We start from the raw sequence: 12368 nt of genomic DNA, 5'->3' as shown, positions 1-12368 counted from the left end.
AAAAAAAAAAGAAAAAAAAAAAAACCAAGAAGAAAAGAGAATAATTATAATAGGCTATATAGATATACAGTTATTTACATTTTACTGTCTATTCAAAGGAATTTTCCTTAGATTAATGCCTTTGAGTCCTGACTTTAAGGGATATGTAGCGTAATTCACTGACATAAAAACATATATGATATGTTCAGAGAACCTGAGAGTAGGTGATGTAAATTTAGTAATAATTCTCATAGCTATTAAAGTTCCTCACATATTTACAACTGGAACCATTTTAACTACTCAAAATCCGTCCACAATAGAGTTCACATGTCTGGGTATGATAGATAAAAGGCAGGGGATATCAGAAAGTGGAGGTCTATGAGTCATTAATTTTTTTTTTATATCTACCTTCCTTGTAAGCATATTGCATGAGTAAAAGGTTGAAAGGTGAAATTGACTTAAAAAATGAATTCTGAGCATTGTTTATTCACATAGAATAAAAAAATACTATTTATAATATAATGAGGTTTTAGTTTTGGTTTTTATTGTATGGGAAAAATGTAGTCTGTAGGAATTAGGGTACTAAATATAGACAAGCTAATAACCTGAGAAATTTTGCCCATTTTTTTTCCTGAGAAACAAGCCAAAACAATCTAGATTATTAATTATTCAGGTATTTACTGAATACTTCACATATATGAGCCTATTTCTATTCTTTTATATTCTTTAGCTTATCATTTAATTGAGATAAAAACAAGATACATAAAATAATTAAGGAAAAATTTAAGTGCTAAGCTAAGTGGTGCTGACTCTAAGGTATTTTAGGAATTCAGAAAGGAAGATATCAATGTGGAATGCAGAAGCTGGGAAAACTTCATGGAAGAGGCTGGACATTAGTTGGGCTGTAAGAAAGGGTAAAATTTAGATGCACAAAGGATGGGTGTTCCAAGTAGAATTAATAGTTGGAGCAAAGACATAAAAGTAGAAATTAGTATACATGGAAAATGATAAGACCAGCTTGACTGGAGCAGAAATTGTATTTTGGAGTCATAGGTTTCATTTTTTGTTTTTGTTTTTGTTTTTGTTTTCTTTAACATATTTACAAAAAGTCTTGCACAAGCAGAAGATTTTATAGTTGGTTTGTCAGATTATGGAGAACAGTTGGAGTGAACTGTAAAAATAGTAAAAAGTGAAATAGTAAAAATGGTTTCTCTGGAAGATAAATGTCACACAAATCAGAGTGGATGGAATTTGTAGCAGCCTGAGCTCGCCAGAACACAGACTGAGATGGAGTTTAGTGTGCCAGTGTTTACTGGGGAAAGCTTTTCTGTCAATGCCTCCAGACTTTATAATGTCCTCTTCCACTTCTGCCTCAATCACTCATGTGATGTGGACTGTCCTGAGGTAATCCCTAAAGGAGCTGACAGCACTCTCAGTAGCTGGGGCAACAGGTCCTTTCCTGAAGGAGGATATTGGTGGCTCATCATCATGCCACCTTAGAGAGAACTTAAAGAGGGTTATTGATACTATTAATAGTATTTTTTTTTTTCTCAAGACGGAGTCTTGCTCTGTTGCCTAGGCTGGAGTGCAATGGCGCCATCTTGGCTCACCTCTGCCTCCTGGGTTCAAGTGATTCTCCTGCCTTAGCCTTCCGAGTAGCTGGGATTATAGGAACATACCACCACATCTGGCTAATTTTTTGTATTTTTAGTAGAGATGGGGTTTCATCATATTGGCCAGGCTGGTCTCAAACTCCTGACCTTGTGATCTGCCTGCCTCAGCCTCCCAAAGTGCTGGGATTACAGGCGTGAGCCACCATGCTTGGCCGGATACTATTAATAGTATTATTATCCAGTTCTGAAAGCCTGGAGAGAGTTGTGGAGAATAAAGAAAATAAAGAAGCCAGGATATATCCAATCCAGGACATGTCCAATATAGGAAATGTCTATATACTTTTTTTTAAGTTATATTTAAAATGCAAATTTTAGGCCAGGCATGGTGGCCCATGCCTGTAATCCCAGCACTCTGGGAGGCTGAGGCGAGCAGATCACCTGAGGTCAGGAGTTCAAGACCGGCCTGGCCAACATGGTGAAACCCTGTTTCTAATAAAAATACAAAAAGAAAAAAAAAATTAGCTGATCATGGTGGGACTACACATGTAGTCCCAGCTACTCAGGAGGCTGAGGCAGGAAAATCGCTTGAACCCAGGAGGTGGAGTTTGCAGTGAGCTGAGATCATGCCACTGCACTCCAGCCTGGGTGACAGAGCAAGATTCTATCTCAAAAATAAATAAATAAATAATATAATATAAATTTTATAGTTAATAGCAACCTTTCCCCAGGTAGTGTCAGAAAAAAACATAGCAACCTTATTATAGTTAATTTTTCCTGTGATTATCTGAACTGAAAAAATAGAAAATAACTAGGATAGTAAAAAATCTGGAAATTATGTCACAGAGAAGGACTTTGGGATCTAGGAATCACTGACTCTGAAAGAAAAAAAAAAAAGCAGAAAACTAGAAAAACCAGTGATAATCATTGTGTTGTAGAATTATTCTCTACCCAAATCTTAATCACTAAAGCCTACCTTCAAAGTTGACACAATGTTTTTCCTAATACCACGTGTTAAGTGTTCTATAAAAGGAAGGAAGGGAAGTAAGGAGAACAAGTAGCTCTAGGCCAATGAGAGAAAGTTTTAAGGAAATAAACTGTCAGATAATTAAAGCTATTCAAATGCAAATGAGCTTCTGAGGTAGCGGAGCCTTTCACTGGGAGCAAAGACCTTGTAAAGTCATTCAAACATACTACACAGAACATTTCTGCACTGAGAGGGAGGAAATTATTCTGAGTAAATTTTAAAATCCTTTACAGGTATAACATTGTGATTTAAAGTGTTCAGTGACTTTGGGATGGCCGCAGACATTTACTCTTTTTTATGTAATAAAATATGCAAACTTTTAAAAATAAAGTGGCAGTATACTTTTGATTTTTGTTATAGGGATTCCATAATAAAGTTTGATTATCTTGGATTTTTCACTCTTTTTAGCTACTGGCTTTTGCAAAGAATTTGAATGTAGAATTCAGCTTGGAAGCAGAAAGAATGATTCATGGCTATTATCTAGCAAGTCGAAGAATCAGAACTGACTCTATATGTGGATCAAAACTGTCAGCATCTGCATTAAAATATCTGTAGGTATTTAATTCAAGATTTTAAAGTCAGCATTGACTTTCAAATGATATGTTTAATTAAATTACTAATTTATCTATTTCACTTTTTTCTCTGCTTGATTGCTAGTTGGTCGGTTTATAAATGACCTTGTTCCAAAAAGACTAAAGGCTTCACAATTTCTTTTCTTATATCATGTTTCATCATTTTAATCTCTAACAATTTTTTTACTAAATTAATTTTTATTGGATGCCATGTAGGAGATGTGTCTGAGAAAAATCCACTGATTTCAAATACAAATCCTTGTTTTTAAAAATGTGGCCAGGCACAGTGGCTCATGCCTGTAACCCCAGCACTTTAGGAGGCTGAGGCAGGCGGGTGGCTTGAGCTCAGTTCAAGACCAGCCTTGGGGCTGGGTACAGTGGGTCACACCTGTAATCCTAGCAGTTTGAGAGGCTGAGGTGGGAAGATCACTTGAGTGCAAGAATTCGAGACCAGCTAGGGCAACATAGTGAAACTTCATCTCTATTAAAAAACAAAAACAAAAACAAAACAAAAAACAAAACAAAACAAAACAAAACAAAACAAAACAGGGCAGCCTGGGAAACATGATGAAACTCTGTCTCTACACAAAATACAAAAAATAAGCTGTCCTGGTGGCAGGTGCCTGTAGTCCCAGCTACTCAGGAAGTTGAGGTGGAAGGATCACTTGGGCCCATGAGGTGGAAGTTGCAGAAAGCCTAGACATGCCACTTTACTCTGGCCTGGGCGACAGAGTGAGGCCCCCTCTCAATTAAAAAACAAAACAAAACAAAACAAAAAACCGGGCTCAGTGGCTTATGCCTGTAATCCCAGCACTTTGGAAGGCCAAGGCGGGGAGATCACTTGAGGTCAGAAGTTTGAGCCCAGCCTGGTCAACATGGTGAAACCCCATCTCTACTAAAAAAATAAAAGATAAATTAGCTTGGCATTATGGCACATGCCTGTAGTCCCAGCTACTTGTGAGGCTGCGGCGGGAGAATTGCTTGAACCCAGGAAACAGAGGTTGTAGTGAGCCAAGATTGCACCACAGCACTCCAACCTGGGTGACAGAACTAGACTGTCTAAAAAGAAAAGTAGCTGCATCACAGCTTCACTGTGTTGTGATGTAGCTGTATTATAATTTAAACAGTCCCCTATTGATAGAATATTACTTTATTTGATATAGTATTATAGTCTCAAAATAATTATGAAGTAGAACCAGGAGTAAAATAATTTATTAAATAAATAAATATATTGTTAAAACTGCAATATAAAATAAGACAGATGAAGAACTGGCAGAAAATGTCAAGTATAAGTCTGTAAGATTTAGATATGTTTAATTAATTTCCCTAACTGTATATTTATCTTCACAGAGCTGAAAAATGCTAAAGATAAGCCAAGTAGAAGTCGACTCTTTGATAAATGTTTTAAAATGGTAAACAGAATTATATGTTGCCTTCTGTTTTCTGAATATTTAAAATACTCATATCAAATTAAACTGTTTGCTTTATTTATTATATTATTATTATTATTATGAGATGGAGTTTCACTCTTATTGCCCAGGCTGGAGTGCAATGGCGCAATGTTGGCTCACTGCAACTTCTGCCTCCCAGGTACAAGTGATTCTCCTGTCTCAACCTCCCAAGTAGATCAGATTACAGGAATGTGCCACCATGCTCGGCTCAATTTTTTGTATTTAGTAAAGATGGGGTTTCACGATGTTAGTTAGGCTAGTTGCGAACTCCTAACGTCAGGCGATCCACCTGCCTCGGCCTCCCAAAGTGCTGAGTGGTGTGTGCCACCACTCCTGGCCACTATTTGCTTTAAAAGTTCTATTTTCTTATAATATTATTTTCTCTGTAGTAAAAATATGTTTTGTATTTGTAATTCAGTTTACATATGAGTATGTTGATTCAAAAATAGTTAATTTTAATATGATAACTCTACTTTTTCACATTGAAGAAATAATAAACATGGTTTGTGAAATAGCAGAGTAAATGAACCCCTAGCTAGAAGAGTGATAAACCTTGAATTTTTCTCCCATTTCTACCGACAGATACCTAATCACAAGCATCTTTGGTTTTCTAGAGAAGTGGAGCTGAACAATACTTTCTTTGTCTCTGAAAGGCTCTATACATATTCTATCCTGGTTAACATTTTTAGAAGGATCTTGGATGAGGACATCAAAGACATGATAATTACATTTATAAATGAGCAATATTGGAAAGAACTTCATAAGCTTGAATTGTGATCTTAATCTAACAAGAAGAAAGTTAACAGGATAAATGTAAAGCTCTCTGTTAGAAGCCTAGACTCCCTAGTATCAGTGTGAATTGATGAGAAAATGGTAATGTGGCTTAATATGAAAAGATATGAAAAGGATTTGGTATTTCATTCTTTTTATGTTTAATAAGAGTAAATAATATAATATGGCTATTAAAAATACTGAGAGTTGGGGTCATATTAATAAAATATATATCACGAGCAACAAAACGCTAGTTATGCCTCACCTCTACTGTGGTGGTCAAATCCCCTGTCATACTGTATGACATGAGGTCATGAGGAGAGTAGCCAGCATGGTGAGGAGCTGAAAATTATGTCTCATAACATAGGAAAGGAATTAGAAATATTTGGAGGAAAGAAAACCTGGAGCAATAGAAAAGTTATCTTTGAAATCTGAAGAGCATCATATTAAGAGGTATCAGAAAACAGAACAAGAGACCTGTGGGTAGAAATTGCAGTGAAACTAATTTCAGCTTAGATTGATAGAATCTTGGTTATAGTTAGTTATAGTTATAGTTAGTTGCAAAACTTTCAAATGCCCTTACTTATCTCCCTTTTGTAGCTGAGTTTCAAAAAATCTTATACATTAAATGATTTATGTAAAGTCATACAGCTAGTAAATTCCAGAGACTCAGCCTAGGTTTTCTGATTCTCAAGTTCAGCAGTCATTCAGGTACATCACATTTGCTTAAAGGAGATCTTTCAGGTAATGGAAGCTGGTTGAAAAATTAAAAATAAAGGAATGGATTGCCTCATGTAGCCATGAATGCTAGGAGAAGTCCAAAAGAGATGGGAAAATGAATAGCCCAGGATGTTGTACAGAAAATTTAGTTTTCTGATGAAAGTTTGAACTTTGAATTCTAAGATCCCTTCCAACGCTGAAATTGCAAACAAACATCTTGCAAATGTATGAGGATTTTAGATAAAATCAAAAGTCAAGGATTTGTCTGTAAAAGATATTTAGTTAGATTAATTTTCCCAACTGTGTATTTATCTGAACAAAACTTGGGGAGGGGAGTGTGGAATGATAAATGAATGCCAGGATGAAAACCAACTCTTTTATTGTTAATAATATTATACTCTAAGTTATGGGGTACACATGCAGATCTTACAGGATTGTTACATGGGTATATACATGCCATGGTGGTTTGCTGCCTCCATCCCCCTGTCATTAGGTATTTCTCCTAATGTTATCCCACCCCAAACCTCCCCACCCCCAGCTATCCCTCCCCTAGCTCCCCAACCCCCAACAGACTCCAGTGTGTGATGTTCCCCTCCCTGTGCCCATGTGTTCTCATTGTTCAACACCTACTTATGAGTGAAAACATGTGATGTTTGGTTTTCTGTTCTTGTGTCAGTTTGCTGAGAATGATGGTTTCCAGATTCATTCATGTCTCTGCAAAGGACATGAACTCATCCTTTTTTATGGCTACACATTATTCCACGGTGTATATGTGCCACATTTTATTTATCCAGTCTATCATTGATGGGCATTTGGGTTGGTTCCAGGTCTTTGCTATTGTAAACAAGGCCTCAGTGAACATACATGTGCATGTGTCTTTATAATAGAATGATTTATAATCCTTTGGGTATTTACCCAGTAATGGGATTGCTGGGTCAAATGGCATTTCTATTTCTAGATCCTTGAGGAATCGCCACACTGTCTTCCACAATGGTTGAACTAATTTACACTCCCTCCAACAGTGTAGAAATGTTCCTGTTTCTCCACATCCTCTCCAGCATCTGTTGTCTCCAGATTTTTTAATGATCGCCATTCTAACTGGTGTGAGATGATATCTCAATGTGGTTTTGATTTGCCTTTCTCTAATGACAAGTGATGATGAGTTTTTTTAATATATTTGTTGGCTATATAAATGCCTTCTTTTGAAAAGCGTCTGTTCATATCCTTTGCCCACTTTTTGATGGAGTTGCTTGTTTTTTTCTTGTAGATTTGTTTTATTTCTTTGTAGATTCTGGATATTAGTCCTTTGTCACATGGGTAGCTTGCAAAAATTTTTTTCCCATTCTGTTGGTTGCCAGTTCACTCTAATGATTGTTTCTTTTGCTGTGCAGAAGCTCTTAAGTTTAACTAGATCCCATTTGTCTATTTTGGCTTTTGTTGCCATTGCTTTTGGTGTTTTAGTCATGAAGTCCTTGCCTATGCCTATATACCTGAATGGTATTGCCTAGGTTTTCTTCTAGGGTTTTTACAGTGTTAGGTCTTACGTTTAAATCTTTAATCCATCTGCAGTTAATTTTTGTACAAGGTGAAAGGAAGGGGTCCAGTTTCAGCTTTCTGCATGTGGCTGGCCAGTTTTCCCAACACCATTTATTAAACAGGGAATCCTTTCCCCATTGCTTGTTTTTGTCAGGTTTGTCAAAGATCAGATGGTTATAGATATGCAGCCTTAATTCTGAGGCCTCTGTTCTGTTCCATTGGTCTATAATTCTGTTTTGGTACCAGTACCATGCTGTTTTGATTACTGTAGCCTTGTAGTATTGTTTGAAGTCAGGTAGCATGATGCCTCCAACTTTGTTCTTTTTGCTTAGGATTGTGTTGGCTATGCAGTCTGTCTTTTGGTTCCATATGGAGTTTAAGGTGTTTTTTTCCAGTTCTGTGAAGAAGGTCAATGGCAGCTTGATAGGGATAGCATTGAATCTATAAATTACTTTGGGCAGTATGGCCATTTTCACAATATCGATTCTTCCTAACCATGAGCATGGAATGCTTTTCCATCTGTTTGTGTTCTCTCTTATTTCCTTGAACAGTGGTTTGTAGTTCTCTTTGAAGAGGTCCTTTCCATCATTTGTTAGTTGTATTCCTAGGTATTTTATTCTCTTTGTAGCAATTGTGAATGGGAGTTCAGTCATGATTTGGCTCTCCGTTTGTCTGTTATTGGTGCATAGGAATGCTTGTGATTTTTGCATATTGATTTTTTATACTGAGACTTTGCTGAAGTTGCTTATCACCTAAAGGAGATTTTGGGCTGAGATGATAGGGTCTTCTAAATATACAATCATCTGCAAATAGAGACATCTGTAAATAGAGACAATTTGACTTCTTCTTTTCCTAATTGAATATCCTTTATTTCTTTTTCTTGCCTGATTGTTCTGGCTAGAACTTCCGAATAGGAAGGGTGAGAGAGGGCACCCTTGTCTAGTGCCAGTTTTCAAAGGGAATACTTCCAGTTTTTGCCCATTCAGTATGCTATTTGCTGTGGGTTTGTCATAAATTGCTTTTATTATTTTGAGATATGTTCCATCGATACCTAGTTTATTGAGAGTTTTTAGCACAAAGGGCTTTTGAATTTTGTTGAAGGCCTTCTCTGCATTTATTGAGATAATCATGGGGTTTTTGTCTTTGGTTCTGTTTATGTGATGGATTACATTTATAGATTTGCGTGTGTTGAACCAGCCTTGCATCCCCAGGATAAAGTCTATTTGATCATGATGGATAAGCTTTTTGATGTGCTGTTGCATTCAGTTTGCTAGTATTTTATTGAAGATTTTTGCATCGAGGTTCATTATGGATATTGGCCTGAAGTTTTCTTTTTTAGTTGTGTCTCTGCCAGGTTTTGGTATCAGGATGATGTTGGGAAACCAACTCTTTGATAATGTCAGGATACTGGCTTGTTCTGGAACAGTTTAAGTTGGTAAGAAAAAAAGTGCTTTGAAAAGAAACAAAAATTTTTTTTAAAGTAAGAAAATGCTTTAGGTGTGGCTAGGGTTCACGTGTGTCTTGGTTTGTTCCTGCCAAAATATACATTATTTTAATAATATCAACATATTTTGATTGGCAACTATTTTATTTTTTAGCGTTTCCCTATCTGAAGCCCATGCACGACTGAACTTAAGGAATGAAGTGCGTAAAGAAGATGTGCTGATTGCAGCCTTGCTATTTGAAACATCCCTCACATTGAAATATGGTAATGGATTAAATTATTAATGATCACTACAAATAACTTTATTTAAACTTAAATATTCTTAGTTAAAATGTTACGTATATTTTTAAAATATTATTTTAAAGAATAATAAATCTCCACCAGGTAAGGCCTGTTTTAATTTGGACATTTATTAACTGTTTCTGGATAGTGTCATCATCTGATATTAAATTCCTTATTATGCATGATTGTCGTCATATTTAAACTTTTGCATTGCTTAAAGAATTTTGGGGGACTCCCCGGCGCCGCTTGTGGGGGGCCCAAGACCTTCTGATCGAGGCCCAGCCCGTGTATGGTGTGAGGCCGGTAGCGGCCCCCGGCGCGCCGGCCCGGGTCTTCCCGGAGTCGGGTTGCTTGGGAATGCAGCCCAAAGCGGGTGGTAAACTTCATCTAAGGCTAAATACCGGCACAAGGCCAATAGTCAACAAGTACCGTAAGGGAAAGTTGAAAAGAACTTTGAAGAGAGAGTTCAAGAGGGCATGAAACCGTTAAGAGGATCTCCCTCTGTTTCACCACGGTCACCAGGCCGGTCTCGAACTCCCGACCTCGTGATCCGCCCTGACCTCATGATCACGGCGTCGACCACCCCTCCCTGGACTCAGGTGATCTCCGCCTCCAAGTAGATGAGACTACAGGGTTTTCGTAAGCCCGGGAGGTGGAGGTGGGGTCGGCTGACAGCTCCAGATGATCTCAACCTTTTGCGCTCCAGCCATCCTCCCAGGTCGACCTTTCAGACTGCTGCGATGACAGGCGTGAACACTGAACTGGCCTGGTCGTATTTGTCTTGTGTGTTCCTTTTCAATCCTTGTTTCCGGTCCGGATGCATAGTTGATAGTACGGGCGTTGCAAACAAAGACAATTTTCATACACATCTCACGATCCTGCCTTTTCTTTCCAGTGCCACAAGCCCCATCGAGGGTGGCGTGCCTGATCTCTGATGGTTTTATATAGTGTAGAAAGCGTTGGCGTTGGCCGCGTGCACCTTTTTTTTTTCTTTTTTGACGGAGTCTCTCTCTCTGTTGCCCAGGCGCAACCCCCGCCTTCTGGGTTCAAGCGATTGATTCTCCTGCCTCAGCCTCCACAGTAGCTGGGACTACAGGCACCTGACACCACGCCTGGCTAATTTTCCTATTTTTAGTAGAGACGGGGTTTCACCACGTGGACTACGATGGTCTTCACCTCTTGACCTCATGATCCTTCCACCTCTGCCTCCCGAGGCTTTGGCGGTGGGATTTCCATGGGACAGGCATGCATACATGCGTGCGTGTGAACTGACAGGGCTTTCCAGATCCATGTCCTGGCAGATGTCTCTGGTTCGGCGTCTCCCATAGGCGGCCTGACTTTTATTATTATTATTATTATTATTATTATTATTATTATTTTCTCTTTTAAGCTGGGCTTGCCTTCCCACCCATGTTGCTCAGTTGCTCATGCTGGCCTCGAACTTATGGCCGATTTCAACTTTAGTATTATTATTGTTGTTGTTGTTCCTATTATATTCACGAGGTATGTGGGGAAGCTACTGCTACTTAGCTGTGTAGGAAACTCTGTTCTTAGGACAAATTTTCATACTCCGGGAAAATTTCCCCTTCAAATGAGCATCTCTTGAAAGATGGAAACGATTCAAAAAATAAAGAGAAAGACAAAAAAAAAAAAGAATTTTGGGGGAAAAAGTACTTAATACAACACATAAAATGATTTTAATTTATTTTCCTTTTTAAAATAACATGCAACATTTAGGTATCAAACAATCCCCCATAGTGGAGTTAGGCAAGATAGCAAAAGAAAATCTGATCATTGGCCAGGCGCAGTAGCTCATGCCTGTAATCTCAGCACTTTGGGAGGCCGAGGTGGGCGGATGACAAGGTCAGGAGATCCAGACCAATCTGGCCAACATGGTGAAAACCCATCTCTACTAAAAATACAAAAATTACCTGGGCGTGGTGGCCTGTGCCTGTAGTCCCAGCTACTCATGAGGCTGAGGCAGGAGGATCGTTTGAACCTGGGACGCAGAGGTTGCAGTGAGCTGAGATCATACCACCGCACTCCATCCTGGGCAACAGAGTGAGACTCTGTCAAAAAAGAAGGAAGGAAGGAAGGAAGGAAACCTGATCATCTTGTATCAATACCTTCACTGAATAGCTAGTTTTAATACTATGTCTATAGCATTTGATTTTTTGAAATGAATGGCACTTGTTATGCTTTTGCTAATAAACATACGAAAGGTAAGAGTAAGGAGAATTATTCTCCCAAAGTTCTTAGTTGAATTAGATAAGACACTAATTTTTTTTTTTTTTTTTTTGAGACAGCATCTCACGCTGTGGCCCAGGCTGTAGTGCAGTGGTGTGATCTCGGCTCACTGCAATCTCCGCCTCCTGGGTTCAAGTAATTCTCCTGCCTCAGCCTCCTGAGTAGCTGGGACTACAGGCACCCACCACCATGCCCAGCTAATTTTTTTCTATTTTTAGTAACAACGGGGTTTCACCATGTTGGCCAGGCTGGTCTTGATCTCCTGACCTCGTGATCCCCCTGCCTCAGCCTCCCAAAGTGCCGGTATTACAGGTGGGAGCCATCGCGCCTGGTCGAGATATTAATTTTGATTAGCAATACCATTCTTCACACCAAACCTTGGTTCCGACCCTGGGACTTAAAGAATGAATTAACACTAGCTTTTCTATATGTATGTGTTGGTGATTACATTTGCTTTAAATTACATTTATATTGTAATACCAGTTTGCAAAGATCCATTAGAACTTTGTTCTATAATTGTCTAAAGCTCTATAAATTTTTCCATAATTGTCTTTGTTCTATAATGTCAAGCATTCTTAACCTAGGATCCATAGATGCTTGATATAGGGGCTTGTAAATTCCTAAATTATATACAAATGTATATATATGTATGCCTTATACATTTTTCCCTAGGATCATGTTTTTCATTTCAATTTGTTTTATTTTATTTCTTTTTTTTTTTTTTTTTTT

At 38.2% G+C, this 12368-nt stretch overlaps 1 protein-coding gene across 1 annotated transcript in view; it reads left to right on the top strand.

The window, feature by feature from the left end:
- MCMDC2 (minichromosome maintenance domain containing 2) overlaps positions 1 to 12368 on the top strand; it is a 51079-nt gene that overhangs the window by 25912 nt on the left and 12799 nt on the right. The window contains exons 11-13 of the mRNA XM_017509148.2: positions 1323 to 1383; positions 3025 to 3167; positions 9265 to 9374. Of these exons, the coding sequence (XP_017364637.2) occupies positions 1323 to 1383; positions 3025 to 3167; positions 9265 to 9374 (314 nt within the window). The remainder of the gene's footprint in view (positions 1 to 1322; positions 1384 to 3024; positions 3168 to 9264; positions 9375 to 12368) is intronic.

Source organism: Cebus imitator, unplaced genomic scaffold, assembly GCF_001604975.1.
Source record: "Cebus imitator isolate Cc_AM_T3 unplaced genomic scaffold, Cebus_imitator-1.0 Scaffold407, whole genome shotgun sequence".
NCBI lineage: Eukaryota > Metazoa > Chordata > Mammalia > Primates > Cebidae > Cebus > Cebus imitator.
The sequence above is the reverse complement of the archived record's forward strand: the minus strand, read 5'-3'. Positions and strand labels throughout refer to the sequence as shown.